The sequence below is a fragment of the Melospiza melodia genome, chromosome 10 (genome assembly GCF_035770615.1).
Source record: "Melospiza melodia melodia isolate bMelMel2 chromosome 10, bMelMel2.pri, whole genome shotgun sequence".
Lineage (NCBI taxonomy): Eukaryota > Metazoa > Chordata > Aves > Passeriformes > Passerellidae > Melospiza > Melospiza melodia.
The window spans coordinates 15,254,278-15,278,001 of NC_086203.1; the positions used below are offsets into that span (position 1 = coordinate 15,254,278).

The following is a 23,724-nucleotide window of genomic DNA, read 5'->3' on the forward strand; positions in this document are numbered from 1 at the left end:
GTCTAGTGTGATTGTCTTTTTCTCCTGTAATTTGCAATTTCCCACAGGAACTGCTGGAGTGTTACCCCAGTATCTGCTGGTAATTTGTGTGCAGTGAATTCCCCTGCTCTTTCAAAAACTCAATGTGAAAAACTTGGAAGGGGAAGCTCTGTGGGGGTCAAAGTTTAGTGTTCCATAGCACAGAAACACAGATCCCTTCAGAGAGGCTTGCTGGAGAAGTCAGGAGGGCAGGAGCTTCCAGCTGCCAGTCCTGAGCATCCAGAGCACAAAAAGAAATCCCAACTTACCCTTAAGATGAATTCCTGTACAAACCAGGGGTTCATCAGCTCACCTGCAGCTCTGCCCACACTGAGGGCATATATATATATGAATATATAACACTGTTGATATATTTCAGATTTGCTCCATCCTCATCTGGCCCACAGCCCCAAAACTTGGGACTAGTTAGGAAAGCTGTCAGATGAACTCAAGAGGCAGTGCACAGGCAGAGAATTAATTGTATTTAAGCTAAATAGCTGTATAGCCCACAGAACCATGTGGGGGACAAACATACTCGACTGTGGAGACTTCTGGGTGTACATGTGTAGCAGAACTGGCCTGTGTTACAATCAAGCCTCCAACACACAAAAAAGGATGGAATTAGGGCCCCACATTTGGGCTTAGGAGGCTGTCTGATTTTCTCCATGTGTGATTCCTCATGCTTATTATTTCTGGTTTTCACATCAATCTGGGGCTGTTCCTGAATGACCAAATTTTTGTTTATAATCCCCAAAAGTCCAGGTCAAGAGACACTCACCTTATCCAGCCATGTGTGTGCTGAGGGTGCTGCACAAGGAGGAGGCAAAGCAGGAGCCTGAGAGGCATTTGTTTAAGACCTTTATTAACAAACTTCAAGGCTAATTTGCAAGTTGCCAACACTCTCTATGCCTTCACCGAAACCATTTATGGGAAACTTCCAAACTTTGCTAGACAACAAACCTCAGTCACCTCCTGTGGTTTACCAACTGTAATGACCTCTTATTTTTGGCCAAGTCAGACCAAAACTGCCTGAGCTTAAAAACACTTGACATGCACTTGGTTAGAGGTAGGTTTGTCTACACAGAAAAGGTAATTAATTGGGAAATAAAAACATTTATAATTTCAAAAAAGACAATCCAAGTGATCCAGTGTGAAATCCCAGTTCCCTGCAGATGTCTGGAATTCTGCCCACCTTTCATAGGCATTGACTTCCATTCTAATTCTCTGTGTAAACATGGAAGCTGAAGTTATGAACTGAGGTTTCAACTACACACAGAAGAGCTTCTAAAAGAGTAGAATTCTGTTTGTTCTCCTCCAGCACTTGCATTTTTATGGAAACAAGTTCTTTTCTGGGGTTTTTCAGTAGACTGGTAAGAGGTAGCAAAGACTAGATTTTAAATTTTTTTTTTTAATTTTAAGAAGTACTTAGCATGCACTTCCCAGAGGAATACTGCTGACCTAAAGCAGATGGATTTACTGTCTGGCCAAGGCAGTGTGCACCCCTATTCCATGCCACCAGCTGAGAAAGGACTGATTGATGTCACAGGAAGAGCTTGAGTCTCTTACAGATGTAATCCCTAATCCATTTAGAAGCTGAAGTTACAGTCTCACACTGCAGCAGCTACTGCTGTCAGGTAGCAGGGGTTAATTAAACAGGCAGTACAGCCTGCAAACAGAGTACTGAACCTGCCAATTCAACTGAAAATCAGGCACAGAAGTTGGTAAAATACATTGGTCTGCTACTGGAGTAGCCTTGGAATGCAGATATGAACTGCAGCTGAACTTGAGAGTGCACTGAAGAGCAGCAGAATTCAGGGGAGCACCAGATGCACCTTCTCATGTCCCCATCAACAGTACAGATTCACTTGTGTCATGTCCCACCCCGAGTCATCCCCACAGCAGGAGCTGGGGGTCAAACTCCCTGTATCTGGCAGCACAGCTCATCCTACAGCACAGGATTTAGGTCAGTCCCTGTGATCTAATCCATTTAGTCCTAGATTTCTCTGCTATTTGCTAGTGGAGGCACAAAGATTATCTGTGATGCAGTTTTGTGCTGTGACCACCAAGCTCCATCCACAAGAGAGTACCCTTAGGGCAAAGCAGATACCACACAGAATTAGGACTAGGACTCTCATCACTAGTAAGCAGAATTAATGGGATCAGGACTCATCAGTGCTAAACTGGATGGACAGGACAAAATGACCCAAAAGGAAAAAAAAAAACCACTTTCCCCCTATTATCTCTGCAATCAGCCCTTCTTAATTCTGCATACATTTTCTGGTGTTAAATAAATACTTGCCAAGGGAACAGAACTCTGATGAAAAGATAATAAATGAGTTCAATATATACAGCCATTTCATGGGCTTCTGCTATGCACCATCATAAATTTAAAGCCAATTATGTTCTGTTTAAATATTTAACACTGTAAAGCTAGCCAATTTTACATCCTGTCAGAGATAATTGAAATACCCACTTTGTCCCTTTAATAGGCAGGCAGAACATCCAGGAGATGGAAAATACCACCGGGATTTCACTATTTGCAACTGGATATTGGAAATACCCTCAATTCCTCAGAATTTAACAGCTCTGACACCAAAAGCACAAATCTGCAAACAGTGTGAAACTGAGAGCAGCCAGCAACAATCTCAAACCAACTGGCTACTGCTGTCTCCCAAAACTGAACTATCAGCAGCTTTTATTTGCATAGTTGTGACACTAGAGGACCCCACACATGCATGTTAGGGACTGAATTTAAACTAATTTAAATTGAATCCCCAGGCTCTGCAAGGAAGCAACTTTTTAACTGGCTCTTTACAGACACTCCTTTGAAGAGATGAAATCCAGTGGCTGTGACTAAGCTTGTAAGCACTGTGCACTTGGAGCTGCTATCAAACATGGAGGGAGAGCCACCAGGCCAGAAGAAGTTACAGGAGAAGGCCCTGAGCTGATCACATTAAGATAAAAATTTCAGAATCAATCCCTAAGACATCAGGGTACAAACTTTCCTCTAAAGCATGGAAGGTATGGCCACTGGAACAGCAGTGCAGGGCAAGGTGGAAATGCCATAAAGGTTTTTTGTTCTGAAAAAGTCAAGAAAGGACTCAAAGGCTGTCTTTCAGATACAGTCCCAATGGGCAACACAGCAAAACTTAACTCCTGGCACTGCTCCATGAGCCTGCCAGAGGTGATATGGCAGACAAGCTCAGCCATTAGCTGTGTAAATAGATTTCCTTTCCTGTATCTGTATTGCTGAGTCAACTTCTGTTGAAGTACTGCTCTCCGTGGCAGGGCAAGGCACAGGGTTATCCAAGTAGTTAAAAGAGAAATTATTATACTCACAGAAGATATACTACAAACTCTAAAAGGCATCTCTCCAACAAGGCAATTTGCCATTTCTCCCCCTAAATCCTTGTTTGGATGTTTGGGGTAAGCAAGTCCACAGGCAACAGGAGAGAGCTTGGCTAAAATTATCACAAATGAAGAATATGAAATACAACATTAAAAGTCCTGTTTGCTTTCCACTCCTCTGGCTCCAGAAGACACAAACAGGTGGGACACTACTGAGCTGCAGCAGGGATGTTACTCAGACATCTCCTGAGACCAGTGGTTTTGCCCGACCTGGAGCCGTCTTTTCCAGTGATGTCTAAAGGAAAGATCACAGGAGACAGAGGGTTAGAGCTTTGGGTCCAGGAGCCCTGCTGCCCAGTGCCCCTTACAGAGTGCCTCTTACAAGGCTGAGAGGTGACAAGGATCCACTCCCCAACAACATTCCCATTGCTCTTGTACCAGCTCCCGGCTGAATGGAGCTCCTGACACAAATGGCTTCCCTGGCAGCAGGGCTCAGCATGAGGCTACTGAGGGCCCAGAAGTGACAGTCTGTGTCAAATGGTCTGGTTTCTGCTCTGCAAACACCCATCAACCACCTCTGCTGACAGCAATTATGTATTTCCTTGAATCCTCATGAGACACCAAGTACCCAAGTGCCCTACCCAGTATAAACACCAGGGAAGTAGATGTGCACAATGTCTGGAAATGGTGTGAGTGGGGAGTATTTTTGGCTACACAGGCTTGCTGTGATCTGTGCCTCACCCCTGGCTTTCAGGAGACCTGAGCTGACCACTGGGGCAACAGCGGAAACAAAGGAGACAAAGTTTGTGTGAAAAAGAAAGCAGGGATAGCAAAATATACAAAAAGAAGCAATATTCCAAGGCTGCTTCTGGGCTTTGCACTGGCTCCAGGAAATTCTACCATAAAGCAAACTCTTTCTCCCTCACACCTAGAGTCCATTAGTCAAGAATATCAGACAAACCACATCTGCCACTGTGGCTTAGGAGCCTATGAGCTGAGATTCATCAATCCTTCAGTAATGGTACTCACAGAAAAAAACCCAAATGCTTCTTGACCCAGAAAACCAGAAATGTTTATGCTGGAGTTGTGATTGGCAGCATCTACAGGCAGCAACGCAACTGAGCCTGATCCATGAACAAACTCCTGCCTGCTCTTGGATAACCTGGAGTCCCCCATAACCAGTGCCTTGGGAAAAGCAGAGCCAGACCCCCAGGCAAAGGCCATGGGAATAAAAACCAGCAGCTTTAAAGCAGTTCTCTGCCCCACTGGAGGCTTGCAAAGCTTGCATATTTCTAAGGCACTTCTTGCTGCATATCTTGATTTTCTCCATAACAGACTGAGAGACACAGTCAGTGTTTATTTCAGCAATTCAGACGAATGCTGCAGACACAAAGCCCAGGGCAGATCACTTTCCCACTCAGAGCTGTGCAGCGTACAACCTGCAGGATGGGCAAGCACTTGTACCCTCCCATCCCCTCCCTGGTGCAGCACCTCAAAAATTCTCACCTGGAAGGGGGGAAAAAAACCCCACCAAAGCCCTGGCTGTGTCTATAGCAGATCACTATGAGATCACAGACTCCTGCTAACAAGTCTCAGAGCAGTAGCCTCCTGCATGAGTAGCACGAAATCTTGCAGGGATATAATACCCCACAGAATGGGTTAATCCAGAAGCTACCTGTGTGTAAGCTGCTGCTACAACCACACTGTGCTTGCAAACAAGCCCCAGGATCTACAGTTCCCAGTAAGCCAAAACAGCATTCTCCTTTCCAGTCAGAAGTTTTAAACCAGGATTACCACTCCATCTCAAGCTCCTGAGCAAATAACAACTTAAGACCTTTTCCAGAGGATTGCCTGGTTTCATACTGTACACGCTTATCCCTAGTGATTTCCTGGCCGTTTTTTGTTCTCCCAGAAGTGCAGACGCTCCCCAAGAGCAGAAGTCCCCTGTCGGCTGGGCTGCACCATCATCCCTGCACGGCCCCTGCAGCGACCGCAGCATCCGCTGCTCCTGTCCCAGCTGCCGCTGCCTCCCTGCCAGGCAGGGAAACGGATTCTCCTGCGCTGCCGCGGGCCCCGCTCACACCGGCAGCGGCAGGAAAGGCCCCGCTGGCTGCGGTTTGGGGCGAGGTTTCACTGTCCCAGAGGCGGCCGGGCCCGCCGGAGGTGAGCTCATCCCCCCGAGCTGCGGCTCCGCTGATGTCAGCGCTCGGCTCCGTGGCAGGAAGCGATACGGGAGCAGAGCCCCAGAGGAAACTGAACTGAGCAACTGAGGTTAACTCCTCTGGCATTTCAGCATGTGGCATTTCCAGGGACTTTCTAAGAACCCGGGCTGGGCTGGGCTGCACACCAAAGGCAGGAGGGAGCAGCTGTGCTGCCACATGGCAAAGCAGGCAACATCTGCCTCCCCTGGCTCCTGGCCCCTTCTCCCCCCAGGGAAAACATTTCATCAAGAGCTTCCTACAAGGCTCTCTGAAGGCAGGACACAGATGCAGACAGGTTTTCCTGGAATCTGCCTCAGAAACAGTCCTGAATGGTATAGAGTCAGATTTTGTATTTTTGCAGGGTTCAGGTGTGGTTGGGGCTCTGGGTGGTGCATCTGTACATTCCTACAACAGCAATAATGGTTATCTGGCATCTCCTCTCAGAGACAAGATAAACTGGAGCCTTCCACAGAAACTGGCCAGTGTCATCACTGTCTGTGCTGCTGAGGCACCTCTGCCAGTGCCAGCCACTGCCAGAGAGCTCTGCCTTACAGTACAAGCCAGGAAGGAGAGACGAAGAACATCCAGGAAACATTCTGGAGTTAATCCAGGGTACTAAAATGTCCCAAATGCCAAGGGATCTTCTATTCATAAAGTTTCTCAAGTAAAGTAAGACATTAACAATAGACCATTTTCACTTTTTACACACCAGCCAGACAATTTCATTGAGCTGTAGCTGTAGCAGTGAATAGAACCTCAGATACATGAGTTCTTGGAAAGACAGACAGATTTTCTTCCCTTCCATTTCTTCTACCTCCACTTCTGCTGAATTAGTCACAACTGAATTAGATGGAAGGAATGTGCCTGGAAGCCTTCCACAATCTCCTGTTTATAGGATTTACCAGGAAGACTACAGCCAGAGCTTTGTGGGTAACTGCATGGTTTGCCAGAGCATGGCTCTACTGTTTAGTCTCATGTAATTATGATTATCTAATTTCAAACCTTGTGTGGCTGGTGCCGAGTTCAAATTCAAGTCATTGCTTTCCAGAGGATTTCCTTCCTGAGACTCTCCCTCTTGGACCACTGCTTGCGGCTACAAAGAAAAAACACCAAAAATAAACAAGCTCCCCCCCCCATGCAAAATTAGGTATGGAAAGACAAATTCCAAATACGCAAAGTAGGTGGATTTATATTTAAACAAGACTGTGCAGCCCTGACAGCATATCCCTTTGCCATCAACTCCTACATCCAACCACAGGCAAGAATACACACCAGGGCATGCAGTATCCACACATTCACATTCACAGTCTCTGAATACTTGTCAGAATCCATAGTAAACCATCCCAATATCAGCCTTGTGACATACAGCCCAACACTTTGAAAAAACCTGCCCATTATGCAGCCATGGAGATCTTTTTTCATCAAGAATATTTTCTATATTCTATATTTTCTATATATTTCAGGTTCTTCCCTGTCTTGACCACCGAAACATTTTGTCTATTGACAGTTAAAACCAAAATTATTGTTCTTTTTCTTCTGCTTTGGTTTTGCCCCCCAAAAATTCTTCAGGTGTTTAATTCTGAACTGAAACATCAGAATCCTTCACTAACCAAAGTTAAAATGACACATTTTGAAATGTTAAAAGCTCCTGCTTGTCTTTGAGATTTGCCAGTCCAGAAATGACACCAGCAGAACTCACTGGGTAAGGTTGTGTTCTCTAAGACACAGCCACTTCTGCCTCTGATGATTTTCCACAGAGCTTGAGGATCCCAGTTTGCACAGCTGGTTGCTTTAAGCACTGGTAACACAGGCTTCCCCAATCAGTGCATTTAAATGACATAAGATAAATGGGTTTGGGGAAAGCAGTGGGCTTTGAGCAAGCGCAGTGGGCTGAACCAGACTGTTACCTTCTCACCTGGACTGCAGAGAAGGAACATTTAGATTTATGCAACAGTTCCCTTGTCTGGGACCTTCTGCACAGGGTTAGCAAACAGCTTCCCACTATCCAGGAAATATCTCCATGCAAGGTCACTGTCACATCAGAAAAGACTTCTGATCTCTCCCATATCCTGGCACTTCCTGGCTGGTGAACATTTCCCTCCAAGCCTTCTGCATGGCCCTCTCAAGCTGCTCTGCCCCTCTGGTTCTGCTGAACCAGAAATGTTCCTTTCCCTCCTGAGCACTCCTGTGCCACCACAGCTGTACAACAAACCTATGGATTCCTGCAGCAAGTGCACAGCTTGGGTTTGGATCTAGCAATTTTTGTGATGCACACTAAATAATGGTTTGTGGCTGTTGTGGAGGCTTTTAATCACTCCTAATGACAGGTAACATACCATGAGTAGTTCACAGGACTGAATATCCTTATTGATTAAAAGCTTTTGTCTTGTTTTTACACCTTAAATGTTTTTTTCTTAGCTCCTGATTCTTACTAATGATTGTTTGTTGCATGAAAGAGTCTCCTGCTGACAGGACTCAAAGTTTTTCCACTCATGAAATTTCTCTTTTAGCTTAATTTTAAGTTTCTTCTTTTGAGACAAATTGACATGCTAAGCAATCACTTCAGTCTTTCAAGTCTCCTGGGAAAACAACCTCTCTCTTTAAGAAAGGATGGAATCTTTGGCCTGACATTCCAAGCCTGAGAAAGTGCCATACTGTGGAAGTCTGGTATGTATTGAATTAAGTACAGCATCTCCCCTGGGCTCTCAGAATTCTTCAGTAGCTGAATCTTAGAGGCCATCAGGAAGGCAGTCAGAGCTTCCCTAATTATTTCCAGGCTACCAAAGCTCAAAGAATGTTGTGGCAGACACAGAGTCTGAGAAGGGCAAACACAGCTGCAAGTTCCCCAGGATCTGTCACTGGAGAAGAGGGAAAGGACTGAACACTGTACTCACCCACTTGCGGGGCCTCCCTCTTCGCCTCTTCCCAGCAGAAGGTTCTGCCTTTATTGAAAACAAAGGGGGAATATTGTCAGCCCTCAGATTTGCTAAGCACTGTGACTAAACCACTGAACGTGGCCAAGGTGACCTCTGTATAAAAGGTCTTGTCTCACAAGTAGCAGAAAAAGCAAAAGCTGGGGATAGAAGACAGTTGAGGAGGAAACACCTGCCTGACTGCTGGTTGTGATTATTTGGCAGTGGTGGAGGAGAAACACTGGGAGGAAACTGCTGAACAGGCAGTGGCAACACAGGAAGGCAGGGAGGTGAGTAAGGACTAAAACCACAATAACTGATTTGTCCAACGGTGGTAATTAGAGCTGAGCTGAATTAGGGGCAACTTTCACTATTTTTAAGCTAAGAGAAACATCCCTGCTGGTCTCTCTGGTCTCTCCTCTGTAAATGAGTATAAGCCATTTCCTCTCACCGTTCCTCCAGTTAGAGCAGTCATTTTCTTGCTTCCTTTTGGCCTTCCTCGTGGTTTCTTCACTGGCTGTGGTTCCACAGCATCCTGTGGGGTAATAGCTGTGTTTCCACCGTCCTCCTGGGATAAAAGGAGAAAACCATTTAAATTGTTTCAGGGATCATCCTGCTTATGTTCCCTCATTCTGGTTGGTCTTGGACTGCCTTACCCCACGAAGAGCACCCAGACCCCTAAATAGCTGGTTGTCTCTGCTTTTCCAGCTGGGAAGTGCATTAGAAGATGATCAGCAATACTCCTACCTCTTTATGTCTTTTGGGCTGGGGAAATGAGCAAGTTCCAAGAACTCTGGCCAAGGGGCTTTGCCTGTTCTATCCAATTACTGGCACAGAAACAGAGGGTGATGACACATGAAAGTCTCCAGGCTAGAACAGAGACCTGGCCAGCCCCTCTCACACATGTCCTGGCTGAACTGTCACTGCCTGTCACATCAGAGGTGCCTCTGAGGCCAGGAACTGAGATTTCCCAGTGTGCAGATCCTGCTGCTGTCCTGGGTAGCCCCAGCATTTACCCCAGAACACCTCTCCTCCCCTTGTCCTTGTGAGCAAGCAGCTTCCCAGGGCTGCCTGCAGATCCCATCGGGCTACTGCCATGGCATCCTCTTGAGATGATGATGTTCTCTCACCTGTGGCTGCTTCTTTGGTCTCCCCCTCTTTCTCTTCAGGCCCTGGGTCAGTGTGGATGAGATGGGATTCTCTGCCCCCTCGCTGCTCATGTTGGCACTCTCCACTGTTAGCAGATTATAATCCAACAGGTTCTTTTTCCTGGACTGGGAAAGAAAACTTGTCTCCTCTTTTTTGCTTTATCTTGTTATGGATTCTCCTCTACCTGAAAGGCTGAAATGAGAAAGAATCAGGCATGGAAGCTTGCTATTGTTTTCATCAGCTGCAAGAGTTCAGGACCCAGCAGACATCTGGAAGCATAACTGGTTCTAGAATATCTACAGAGCACATTCTCTTACCTAGCCTATTCCTCAGCTTTCTGAGACTTTTGTCCAAAGGAACTGAATTGCTCCAGGCATGGACTATGCTGGTACCTGCATCTACCTTTCCCTGTTTAATCTGAATCAAAAGAGACAATGTCTGCAGCTCTCTAAACTCCACTCTTTGGAGGCTTCCTCCAAAAAGGAAGGAGGTGGGAGATAAAAGTGGTGGTGAGTTATAAATGCACCAGTCAAGGGCAAAGCTTCCTTTGGAGCTCCTATACTGTCAAATGCCAAAGCTAATCCTGAGACCAAAATCTACAGCTAACAGAGCCTTACATGAGGATGCTTAAGAGAACAAGTCCCAGGGTACAAATTCTAAGAAGTCTGGCTCCGGAGCTGCCCCTCAAGAGTTTGTTCTTAGTCACTGATTGAACAGGCACTGTCTGGAGAGATGGCCTGACCCCATTCACTGCACTCAGCCCCTGGTCTTACATGAGGCTCACTGTTTTCTACAGGACAACACAAGCCCCTAGACCTGGGTTTTGGTAGGATTTGAGCACTGGCTTATCTGCTGGAAGTCTGAATCAGCAGGCTTGTCAGCCTCCTCCCTGGCCCCAAGCTCTGCTTAGTGCCTGCAGTGGTTGGAATGAGCCCTGATCCAAATTGTTTGTTCTAAGGAATAACCAAGATCCTGAGCTGTTGAGAGTACATAGGAAACAGTGACATTCCCTGCTTCTGCTGGAGGTTTCTCCTCTAGCACATCTGCCAGAGGTGGAGGTCTGACTGCAAGCCTGGACAGCCTCACATCCCAAAGAAGGAAGAGGAAGGGAGACCTTGACCAGAACCTCAGCAGAAACCTCAATCCCAAGTACATTAGGAGATGTGGGGGTCACTGAAGTTTTGCTTGTGTGTGGAGTCAAAACCTAGCCAAGGATCTGAGTCCACTTACAGCACTTCCAGACCTTGGCCTTCCTTTCCTTCTTGCACACAAGGGAGGGCTCAAGAAGATGGGAGGGGATGAGGAGGCTGAGCTCAGATGGACAGAGGCCAGCAGTACTGGCTGAATCCTCCTTTGTCAGTAGTTGTTATCACAAAACACACAGCTGAGAATAGTGCAGTTAGGAAAGCAGCACCATTTATTGCTTAGGAAAGCAGGAGTATCTAGATGAATCGATGAATCATTAATTTCTACATTCTCTGCTAAACCATCACCTGAGAATTTTTGTTTGCAACTCCTCACTTTACCTGTTTTACTACTTCTTTTCCACCTGCTAAATGAAAGATAACAACAGCAAGCACAAAGAGCTCTTTGCCCCATTGGCCTTGAGCACTGCTGAGTCCCCAGGTCCCTCCAGCAGGCTCTACCTGAGGCAATAAAGGCAGCAGTAAGGGCACAGCTGCACCATGTAGAAGAATGTGACTTTTTTGTTCAAAATAATGCTGGAGGGCAGCAGCTGGGCTCAGTTCCAGCTCATGCATGAGCAGCCCTACCAAGAGAACTCCCTGGATGTCCCTTTGTGCACACAGTTGGGCCCCAGCTCACAGGTGCTGCTGCACACTCAGCTTTTCTATCAAACCCTCTGATCAGAGGGTGATGAAGAAACTACAGCTCAGGTCTCTGAGTTCAGGCTGCATCTGGAGGAGAGGCAGTTAGGGGGAAAAAAAAAAAAGTTCCTTTCTACTGGCAAGCCATGCACAGTTGCCACCAAGTCCCTGAGAGACAAGCATGAAACATTTGCAATCTCTTTCAGAGAAGAGCTGTGCTTTTACAGACACAGTTTTGTAGTCAGATCAGATGTTCAAGTTCCAAAGAAGAGAGGACCTTAGCTGAGGATGACAACAAATATTCTGCCCTCTGGCCAGGTACAGTTCCTTGAGCCTGCATTTTCTGGTCAGAATTGGGCTAACATGGGCTGGTGCCAGCACCTGGAGCTGGCTGAGGCAGGAGGGGCTCCTGAGGCTCTGGACTGCCCTAGGAGGAGAGAAGCCCTTGTGCCTCTTCCCAAAGGCAGGTCTAAGCCAGGCCCAGCTCATGTCACACACATCTGCTCCTGGATGAGCCTCGTGTGCTGCAAAGGTGGCTTGAAGCCTCCAGAGCCTGAGCCTTCCCTCAGCTGACAGTGGAAAGGGAACAGATATGGCCATAGGAATGGACAAATGTGAAAGTGCTGTCCAGGCCACATCCCTGGGCAGAGATTACAGCTGCTTATCTGGAGGAGGCTGTGCTGATAGGAGGGTTTTCATTCTATTTTTCAGTCTCAGCTTGCATGTCCTCCTTGGTCACCACAGGCTGGACAAGCAGAAGCTGACAGTGTCACTGACAGATGCAGCAAGGGAACTTCCAACCTCCACTCCACATCCTGACACAATGTGCACAGTTGTGACAGACACTGAAGCCATTGCCCTTGCTGAAACAACCTCCCTCCAGAGTTCACTGTAACTGACACCTGCATGGAATCCAAATTTTGCATGTCATTATTCAAGCAACCACAGTGCACAGAATTAATTTTTCCCCAGATGCAAAGAAAGCCAGTTCTTGCACAATGACTTTTTGCTAAACCTTGCCAAACTAATACACTCTACAATTCCTTTAACATATCTGGCCACCTTTCTACAGGCAGGACTGCAGAAGACAAATGCCAGAGACTGCCAGGAGACAGCAGTTGCTTCGTACATTTCTCTTCCACCTTCCCATCATCCACCAAAGGCACATCCTTCTTGAAGCCTGGTGTGAAAAGAAAAACACACAAGCAAAACTATACAAGCATCAGTCCTTAGGGCTTTTGTCACCTTTACATGACTCAAGCAAGACAAAGACAAAGCAAAAGCACCTACTGCAATTTTACTTCAAATTTCTCAACAACTTTCCATGTATACATATAAACCACCAGACCAATTCTGAGTCACACTGTACAGCAAAAGCCCAGTACACCTTCCAGGGTCACTGCATTCCCTGCTGGGATTGGAGCCAGCAGGGCTAAAGCCTACACTGTGTCCACAAGGACACAAGATCTGAAAAACCTATCCAAATGTTTGTAGCCTTAGATCACCTTTATGTCAGCCATATACACAACTTTACAAATGGCACAGGGATGTGGATGCATGATTTTGGCAGAATTGAGACCTCTGTGTTGCAGAGACATCGCCTAAAAGAAAGCCTCACGTCCCAGATGCATTCCCAGGCACCTGGCAGAGGGCAGGGAATCCTCACAGTCATAGTACTTTACACCTGACTTAAGTCCTAAGTTGTACAAAGCCAGTTTTTCTCACATCACAAATTCTCAGGGAAGAAAAGCTCCTCCTGGGGGCAATGCAGTTGTAGCCTAACACAGAGTATTGAACAGTGTTCTTGAGGGACTTTTCCCTTTCCATAGACTACAGAGGATGCCTTGGGGATGAGGCTGCTGACTTGGGCAGGTAAATTAAAGGCAGAGCTCCTCCCTGTTTGGTTCCTCAGTGAGGTTACATTTTGGGCTATGTCCTTGGGACAGACACAGTATGACACAGGGATACTTGAGACATTGCACTGAACCTCCCAAACCATGTGTGTGATTCACCACCAGAAACGCTGCTCCGGCTGCAGTGCTCACTTACAGAATAAAATCTTGCAGAGCCTTTTACAAAGCATAATTAGAGTGTGATTATAAGAGACCCTGCATTATAGCCTTAACTTTTCATTTTATTACAGAGACAGTAATAGCTCAACTCCCACTTAGCAGCACAGCACCACTGTGATGCTGTCATGTGTGACAGCAAACCCAGGGGAGCTTCACTGGTTCCATCAACGTGGTCACTCTATTTCCTCTGGTAAAAAGATGGAGGGAAAAATCTGGCCCAAGCCCTGCATCAAGCAGAGGAGGATAAAAGACTTTGCTAGTCAAGGCATCTAAAGACAAGCCAGGCAGAGAGAAAACTCTCATTCCAAAAACTGCAGCAATAACAATCCGTGCTCGTATTACGAGAAATTACTTTCACCTTCCGAGAAATCAAACGCTCACGTCTTCTCAGATCGCAGTAGATCAAGATATAACACAGCTCATTGCAGCTCCCCATGGACAGTTCTACCAGAAAAGCAGGATAGCCATGCACTGGAACAGCTCCCTTGGGAAACTACAGTGGCAGTAACACTCTGGCAAATGTGCCTTTTCTGCCAGACTTTTCTGTAAAAAGAGGAACTTATGAGCTACTAAATCAGGTTTGTGGCAACAGAAGGTAACTGCCATCGTCTCATAAATCGTTTCTCAAAATCATAACTAACCTCTCTAGGTGATTTCCCTGACTACTTTGAGTGGCTAAGTCTAAAGCTTCTTTGATCTCATGCTTAAAAGAAAGTCTCCTAGCTCCTTGCCAGTTAGTTTTTTTTTTTTTTTTAAATGAGCAATTTATTGTCATCTGCTCTTGCATCACCAAGTCCTTTAGCAGCAACATTTCTCTCTCCTCCATTTTTAAACTGTACCAGATTACACATCTCGCTCACCTTGCCTGGCTGAATGAACAGCACATTTGTTTCTTGGATGTCATTGTATCTCCTGATCATTCTGGTTGTCATTTGTACCCCTTCCAATCTGACCTCAACACTCTGAGTATGATAAAAATGCTTACTCAAAACTATTTGCATTGAGGACAGCCTGACTAACTTCACATGAATCTGAGAAGCATGGGCTGAGCAACACTTCAGTGGGGAAGATGCAGTTCTTGTGTAACGTTAATAGCATTGGCTTCCAAAATGATTCAACCAGCAAGCTGTTCCAGCACCTCCAGCCTATCCTGACTGATAAAATACCCAGGTCAGAACACAGAAACTATTTAAATTGACAGAGGACAAAAAAATACAGGAACCATAAGGGCTTCCATGCTTCACATTAGCTCTAGAGACTTGTTCAAGGTCCGGATGAGAGTTTCTGTAGCTCAACAGAGCTACATTTCACACTTTGTTACGGACTCCTCTGCACCACCCCAATCCAAGTGCCCTTGTGTGTCTCAGCTCTCCATCCACAAACTGGTGTGTAGCTCCCTGACTGCTGAGCGACCCTGCAGATGGGGCTGAGGGCAGAGAGCCCAAGCAAGGCCAAAGGCCATCCTGCCTGGGGCTGCTCTGACACAGCCAGCAAAGGAGGCAAGGCTGGCACAGGAGCTTATGGAATAACAACCTTTCTACCAGAAAATCAGGTCTAGAAGCTTTTTTTTTTTTAAACATTAGAGACATGCACAGCTACTTGGTAAAAGGGCTGATGACTACTGAGTTTCAAGCAATGATGTGAACATGAACAGGCTCTGTTTCCTGTTTCCCAACTCCTCAATGCCCAGCATCAGCACAACATCAAGGCACTGCAAGAGCTCTCTTGAATGAGCCTTGCTTGATGCACTGTCTGCCAGCTTCTCTTTGTTCAGATACCTAAGCCAGCTAATGCTCTGAGAGGCACCATGTTCACCTTAATCCATACCCCATCTAGTCATAGAAATACCACCATGGTTCTGCAGTAGTTAGCCTAAAGTATTCCCAGTTCTTCCTCAGGAAAGGGAGGCTTTGCACTTGCCTGGGCAATGAGTCAAGCCACACATACAGTCCTGGCCTGTGCTGAGGTCCTGCTCAGTCCCCATGCACAGGACTTTCTCTGAAGTTATCACAGAACTCCACAGTGAAGGGTTAAACCTCAATCCTACCTCAGCATCATCAGCTTCTAAACCCTATCAAAGCTCCAGGCTTCCTATGGTCAGAAAGGCAAACCAAGGAGGCAGTTAGCCATCCCAGGGAGCCATGGAAAAGCACTGTGGGGACACCAAGAGCAGAAAGGAAGAGAGAACTGGAACCTCTTTCTGACTCTGGACTTGGCAAGTCATGTAATCTTTCTACGCTTCACATTTTCTCTCTATAAGATTATGGAATAGCACTGAAATATTAATACTTCCCTCAACCAGGGGTGGAGGGATTGAGGACTATGTAATTCCTTTTTTGCACAGTGACACTAAGAACCCCCAGCAGCAGAGACTCGAGCAAGGCATCATTAGAGGAATGCACGAGCAGCCCCCGCCATGTCGAGCTCGGGAGCACAAAGGAGAGGCAGTGGCAACTGAAGAAATACAGCTCAGGATTAGCCACATCCTGCTGAACAGCAGAACACACCCTCAGCCCTCTTTCCCCAGGAAGCTGAAGGCTCGTGGGACCAGTTTGGCCCAAAGCTGCCAGGTGGAGTTCCCTGCCCTGGGAACCCAGCACAGAGCATTTGAATGGGAGCTGGTTTCCCCAGAGGCACACAGCACTTCTCACCACTCCCAAACCCCAGCAGGCAGGGGACACAGCTCAGCTCACTGCCTCTATCCAAGGAAACCTTGTACCAGACCCAGGATCCCAAGTCTTGAGGCCTGGAGTCTGAAACACATGTTATTCATACTCGGGACACTTCCAGCACTTCTCCCAAAATGATCAAGCCAGATCAGTGAGACTCCTGTGTGGATTGTAGACTCCCTAGCATTACTTATTACAAGCCTGGTAGAATTCTCCCTCAAGGAATTTGTCCAAAGACCCAACCGTTAGCCAAAGAACTCTTTCTGATCCTAAAGTCTCTGTCCAGACACTTTCATCAAAAAAGCAAGCACCCCAAGCACTGCAGAGTTAAATCGGTGGAGAAAAACCCAACAGTATATACAGGAAAATAACAGGAAAAGCAGAAATCTGTGTCTACTAAGAATTTAAAAATCACTGTTATTTGATTTGAGATAGCATCGAGCCTTTTTCCTCTACAGAGTATCTTGTACAGCTCAACTACTGACATCTGCAAAACACTGTCCACTTGTGCAAAGCCAGGAAATGGCTCTCTGCACTTCCTGCCAAGGACTGGCATTGTGGCACCTGGCATGGGGACATACGAGGCAGCAAATTCTGTACCTCAGACTGCTTGAAAGTAGGTTTTCCCAATTACCAACCTGCAATTCACTAATCCCCACACCTTAATAAACCCCAGCATCTCGCAGATGGGCTCTGCATCTGCATTTCAGATGACGCCGTAAGAAAGGAACAAGATTTACCTGTTGAGAAGTTGGGCAGCGCTGCTTGACTCAGCCCCAGCAGTGAAGGCAGGAGAGAGAGAGAGAGGTATCCAGCAGCTGGGAGCCCCTGCAGTGGTGAGAGGCAGCTAACCCAGGTCTCTGCACACACTCATCTCAGGAGCCTCACGGAGCCCAGCGCCGTGGGTTGCGCTCCCAGCGTGCGATATGGAACCAGCGCTGCCGGAGATCTCCGGAGATGGCAGCCCTGAGCAGTGACTGACAGCGAAACCCAGCTCCCCTCCACACGCCTGGCATCACACACTGAACACAGCCACCAAGAAAAATCCCCAACCAGACCACTTACACCAGCCAGCTTCCACGTACTGGCCTGAAAACTGAAAATAAGGCCGGTTTCCAAAAGTGAAATGAATGTCAGAATAAAGGGGACAGATTATTCATGTACTTCCCTCTTTACAAATGCTAGAGAGAACCATGCTGACTCTGTTTTATGAAAGAAATAAAACCACACCAAAACAAAAACCCCAAATGGGCAGCCCCAGGAAGGCTTGTGATGATAAAGTGGTTATTAATCTGAGTGCAAAATGTGCTCAGGGCATTTACTTTAAGCCACAAATAAAAATGGGAAGCTGAGCTCAGTTAAGCATAAACATATTTAGAAAGGAGATGTTGCACAGCTCTAAGTTAGGCATTTTGTATTAGTTCTGTGAACAGCCATTAGATCTCACAAAAGTCCCCAAAAGTATTTTGCCAAGGAAAACACAGACTTTTCACGAGTGCCTTGACATATTCAAGACACCTATATTGGGGTTTTTTGGCACACCACCATTAGCAAAACTATAGACTTCAAATACCTCAATCTGTACCTGCACAAAATCTATTGCAGTACCTTAGAGATACAATCTGAGGCTTTTCTTTTTGTCAAGTAGTAAATTGCTTACAGTGACAGTACCACTGAATAAATTGAAGACAATTTTTTTTTCCTCAGAGTCATCCATACAAAAGGTTTGTATCACTTGAGCTCCTCAGTAACTTCTCTATATCTTAAATATGGCACCTAAATAATTTACTGCAGTCTGGAACAATGCTGATCTTGACCTTAGAAACAGGGAATGATCTTCTGGTTAAAGCCATTTACAGGACTCTGGAAATGTGTCCAGTCCCTGGGGCTGCCACGTGCTTTCCCTGAGACTTCAGGAATGGCACCTTTGCTCTGTACTCCACTTCCCACATGTAAAGGGGGGATAACAAACCAGGTAACATCTGGCTTATTTAGACAATATTTCCTTTGGGAAGAGATTCATTTCCTCCCGTGTAATTTAATGTCTTAGGCAAAGTGGCTCAAGATTTTGTTTGGAGCTCCAAACCAATAATAAAGCGAAATCAACACAAAATGCTAAGAGAGCCCTTTGATCTCCCCTGCAACAATGTCTAATCCAAAAATCATTAAATAGTGTATGAAATCAAGTATCTGAAAGTTATCTGTTAATTTAAATGTATATATATATAATATTTATCAAATATCCTCCTGCATATGCATTACTGTTCCATATGAAAATATGCAAACTTCTTTCATTTTTTAATGACTTTTAAAAGCTTTTTTAAAATATCACTAGAGAAAAAGCTGCAAGCATGCTGTATGAACATAGTGTAATCATAATGACTGAGTCACAACTTGAATTGTTACCCTTGGTACAAAATGAAGAAATCTGCATTTCATACAAATACCTCCCAGCAAGTCAGTATTAAACTTGATTCTACAACACTAAACCAGAGATGGTTGACAGTCCTTAAGTGCTAAGGAACATTATTAATATTCTAGAAATTAAACTTCCAGTTAGGAATGTCAGATACAAAACTGGTACATGGAGTCCTCTTTAATCTTTATTGGGCACATATTGGAAAATAGTGTCTTTAATTTAATATCCACACTTCATAATTTCTTAAGTATTTAAGAGAAATTATTTGATAATTCTGTATGTAAATGACTGACATTTCATCATTATTGTTGGACTGAGCTCAAAAATCTCACACTTGACAAAACCATCAGTCCCAAAAAATGTGTTTCTGAAGGCAATCACAGAATCATTAAGATTTGAAAATACCTCCAAGATCATGAAACACAACATTTGAACAAATACCTCCATGTCAACTGAACCACGGCACCAAGTGCCACGTCCTGTTGTTTCCTGAACAGTTCCAGGCATGGTGACTCCACCACCACCCTGGGCAGCCCCTTCCAAAGCCTGACAACCCTTTTTGTGCAGAAATTCTTGCTGTTGCCCAACCTCAATCTCTCTTGGCACAGCTTGAGGCCATTTCCTCTTATCCTACACTGGTTACCCGGCAGAAGAGGCTGACCCTGAGCTGGCTACCACCTCCTTGCAGGGAGTTATAGAGAATGAGGTCTCATGGGATGGACAATGTACCATACCCTTGGACAGGCATTTCAGGGGCTAATCCCTCTAAACAGGGTGCCCAATTTACAGTTTGGTTTGTGCTTTCAGACTGCGGGTGCTAGTTCCTATCATAACTGAGCAAGGGAAGCTGGGTGCTTTTCTGAGAAAGGTATCAGGTCCACTCAAGCAATTTTCCTGCAAAATTAAGCAGACAGAGATCCTTAAATCTCACGCTCTATAGCTTTAAAAAACCCCCAAAACCCCAAACAGTGCTGCACCCCTCTCCTCATCTCCAAATATTAGGTACCAAAGCAGTATGCCAACTTCAGGAGCAGCCTTGAGTGCTGTTAAACCACTGCTGTGGTTTAACAGCCACAGATCACAGGAGTCCTTTGAAGACATTAATTTTTTTTTTTTTTTTTTTCATTTCACAAGCGGTCCCTTCCATCCAGTAAATACTGCTGTTTCTTTTCACTCTTTGGCCAGTTCTTCATTGCTCTGTGCAATCCTGTTCCTGTCCCAGAGCACCTGGAGAAGAGCAGCTCCTGGGCAGGGGCTGAAACCTGGTGTCAACTGCACCATCTGATGAAAAGTCCCTTTTGGAGGCCCCATGAAGGAGGAACAAGCATGACCTACACCAGTCAGCAGAAAAGCAGCAGCAGCCAAATCTAGAGTACTAGGATTCCTTAGATGGCATGGGGTCAAATGAGCACAATTTGAGTGACCTGCCAAGACATTCATGTTCCCATAAAGTTTCAGGTATTTGCAGCAAGAGTTGATATGCACAAGGGCCAGGTTATGCCTGCAAGACACTCCCTAGTTTCCTTTAGGAAGCATCCAGGTTTTACCACAATGCAGTGCAAGTCTCTGCCTGTATTCCTATTCCTTATCTTCAGTCTTCCAGAAACCAGACTGGTCACTGTGGCACAGTGTGAGATATGTAGGCTAACACCAGCTGAGATTCATTTGTGTATAATCCCTTTCTGTTAGAGACAGGTGTGTATAAAAAGCTCCATTCACTGCTATCCTGATCTTGTCAGAACCTCTCATGTGCACAAACCTGTATCTCCTAAGTGTAAGGAAAGCTGGATTCATAGTAATTGTTCTGTATGTGCTTATTATTCAGACTATATTAATGAATATTTTAACTGGAGATTAGGCTGAGGTGTGATTTCCACAAGATAAGAAATAGATTTGCCATACTCTATTTTATCATTGTAATGGAAGTGTGCCCCACAATACTATACTTCTTAATTCTTTCATTCAAACTCTCTGGATGACACAGGGTTACAAAAAATCTCACTTTAAGCAAGTTGTGAACTTGCTGGAAGGCCTCCAAAAAATCAGAGGCTTAGAAAACATGGCCTGTGAAGAAAGATTGAGAAACTGGGCTATTAAACCTTGAGATAGGAGAGCACCAAGGACATGATAATGACTTTCCAACACACAGAGTAGTGCAGCATCTAGAAAGTAATAATGTGGATAGGATAAAGAGTTACTTTAACTGCAGAAGTTAAGTTGAACACTGAGGAAAGTTGAATGATTTAATGGTCAGGACAGCAAAGCACTGGACTGAGTTATGAGTTTGTGGAGCCTCTTCCCATGGAGAAACTACAAATGGGTCACACAAACACTAGGACTGGCACAGATGGTAATAAAAATTCCCTGAGAAATGAAGTGTGTCTGGCAACTCCTCTTTTCTGTGACATGAAGTTTCTAACTAAGTTGTGGTCAAGTATGTTTATGCAGAATTATCTACAAAAGGGCCAGAACAGGTGATCCCTGAGGACCAGAATGAATTTTTACTTGTCTTCCATGGCTACAAAATGTTCTGAACTGCTTGGGTATTACTTGAACCTTTAGAACCCAGCTGGTTCTACAGCTACAAAGCTTGTGATTCATATTGGGAAAGCTAAAGAATATTTCACCATTTCAGATCCCAAATGCTGTCAATTAATTACCAGAGGTGATAGAATTTGATTCTTGCAATGGGAAGAATAAATCTTGCCAAAGTAATGCCATAAGCACTGTCAGCTGGTAAAAAGGGTGACCTTTTTCTACCTTTATAGCAACAGACAGTTACTGTTCCTGACAATGTGCAGACAAGGAAGGTGGGACAACTGAGAATGTGAAGAGGGAACAGCTTTGCTGCAGGCAAGAAAGGTGCAGCTAGAATTAGAAAGAGCTCACACTTTGGTTGATAAAGCCATGTGGAGACATTGTGAAAGATGGCCTGGGGATGGCCTTGAAGGACCTTTGTAACACAAAATGAACCTTCCACCAGCAGATAGCTGGGCATGAAGCAGGACTAGATGGGAAACTAAAAGACTGGGGGTTGGTGTACATCTGGAGGAAGATGTGTATTTCTGAGGGAGACAGTTCAGGCCCATGACCATCCCTTAGGTTGCCCTCCAAGGGAGGGGAAGAGCAGCACACATGCAAAGGGTGTGTGTGTTTGAAGGTGCAATGTAGTGCATACCATGCTCCCTTCCCTGATTTAACAACATAGATCCCATGTACAGCTTCAAGACACCAGCACTGAATCCTCCTTACAACACTGAAAGGGACAGTGAAAAGGGGAAGCTCACACACACTTCTAAATTCTACCAAATTTCTTATGATCAGGCTGAAGAGCTCATGAAGCCTGGCTGCTTTGGAATGATGTCTGCAAGGAGCCACTGAGCATATGGATGGCTCAGCTGCAGAGCCAGTGCCTGGTTTATAGCACAGGGAAAGCCTGCAGGCTATGCCCCTGGCAAGGTGGCTGCTGCTTACTGCTGTTCTCTTTTCCATTCAATCTTACAACAAACAACTTCAGAAGCAAGCCTTTCCTTCCCTGCAGCAGAACCCAAAGCAAATTATCCACAGACTTCATATATAACGCTAAAAAGCAAGAATTAAGGTGTGAGACCTATTAGTAAAGCCAAATGACCAAGTTATGAGGATGCCAGGACAAGCAACCAAGACAACTTTAGTCTCAGTATAAGCACTGTGGGTGCAGAATGCAGACCTGTAATAGAGGCATGATCACAGTACAGCCCTGGCACTGCTGGCACAGGTACAAAAAACACAGCCCCAAATACCTGAGTTTGTGTTGTCTACAGCTGAGACAATTTGTAACATGTTGTTTGGACAAAATTTCAGAACATGGCATATTATCTGTATGTGTCCTGTTCTCCCCTCTTCAGTTCCCTGCCCCTTGAGGAAAGGCCTGACATTAACACACAACTGGAACAGAACAAGTTTTGCTTTACCTTTTTCAAAAGGCTCTTGAGGAGGAAATACACAGCCAAAATATAAGAGTCTAGAGTGTTGCTCCTGCTCCTTTACCAGGCACAACCCAAACCCTGGGAAGAATCCTTCCACCAGCTTCAAAGAGATGCTCCTTCAACCCCCACGCCGCGCCCAGGACGCCGTGCTCCGTGTCACCACACAGCGGCACTCTGCCCACACATTTCCCAGAGGGAAAGCTGCAGGTTTTTCCCCCATTACCAAGACAGCCACGAGCTCATTGCTGAGCAGGCAGGGCTTTCAGAAACCACCAGTCGCTGAAACACACAACGTGGAACCCGCAGAGATGGTCAAGCACCTGCTTTGACAGCACAAGCATTAGCTGATTACAAGCTGTTAGAAACCAAACACTGGAAAAATCTAATTTTAAAACTGCTGGGAAATCTATTTTCAGGATCTTTTTTCCTTCCACCTTCTTTTCTGCACACTTCAATTGCATTTCAACATTCTGGCAATACCATTTTGAGATCTCAGGTACTTCCACAGCACTTCTCTCCTCCATAACTCCAGCAGCACCACTTTAAACTCTGGCAGACCATTTATTCTCCATAACTTCCTTAGAGGAAAAGCCCCAAGGACTCCCAAGCAGGTTCATATCCACCAAAACACCTCTCTGCTAGACACACGTGGATTGATTAAAGGTGACAATAATAGTGTGCTGATAGGAGTGTGCCAGAGAAACAGGACTGAGTAAGGGGGAGAAAAGTAGAAATGAGTTGGAAAAGAGCTGTTTATACAGGCTTTCCTGATAATGGCTGATTTTTCTCCTTTAGTCCAGGGGCAAATGAAAGACTTAATCTTTATGACCTAAACACGACACACACCATGCACAGAGACAAGGTGCAGAGATCATGCCTGTAATGATGCCCATAAAAGAGAAAAAGTCCTGCTCAGCCCTCCCCAGTGACCTTTGGATGGGGCCATGTGCTAATGCAGGTGGGAGCTGGCCTGCTGGTGATAAAGCACTGTCCACTCCAACACTCTCCCCAAGTTCTTTAAGCCACAGATTGATGGGGATGTGCAGACAGCAAATTCAGTATATTCAGCATCCACTAAGACTGTGCAGGTGCTCTGAAGTTCACATTGAGCCCTGCCCCTTCCAACTCCCTGTGCTCACTTC

At 45.5% G+C, this 23,724-nt stretch overlaps 1 protein-coding gene across 1 annotated transcript; it reads right to left on the reverse strand.

The window, feature by feature from the left end:
- Window positions 1-863: 863 nt before the first annotated feature.
- On the reverse strand, window positions 864-17,122 carry LOC134422310 (high mobility group protein HMGI-C-like). Its single transcript, XM_063164292.1, has 6 exons — window positions 16,936-17,122; window positions 9,610-9,820; window positions 8,931-9,047; window positions 8,462-8,509; window positions 6,570-6,660; window positions 864-3,661 (listed from the first exon to the last, which is right to left on the reverse strand). Exons 2-6 carry the CDS (start codon window positions 9,697-9,699, stop codon window positions 3,576-3,578), a joined length of 432 nt encoding a protein of 143 aa, XP_063020362.1. The 5' UTR covers window positions 9,700-9,820; window positions 16,936-17,122; the 3' UTR covers window positions 864-3,575.
- Window positions 17,123-23,724: the final 6,602 nt, after the last annotated feature.

Bases quoted from the DNA above. Each gene is read 5' to 3' on its own strand.
- LOC134422310 (XM_063164292.1), bottom strand. From the start codon at position 9,699: ATGAGCAGCGAGGGGGCAGAGAATCCCATCTCATCCACACTGACCCAG. The intron at 8,510-8,930 runs GTGAGAGGAAAT...TTTTCAATAAAG, and splicing joins CTGCTCTAACTGGAGGAACG to GCAGAACCTTCTGCTGGGAA. The intron at 6,661-8,461 runs GTGAGTACAGTG...TTTTCTTTGTAG, and splicing joins GAGGGAGGCCCCGCAAGTGG to CCGCAAGCAGTGGTCCAAGA.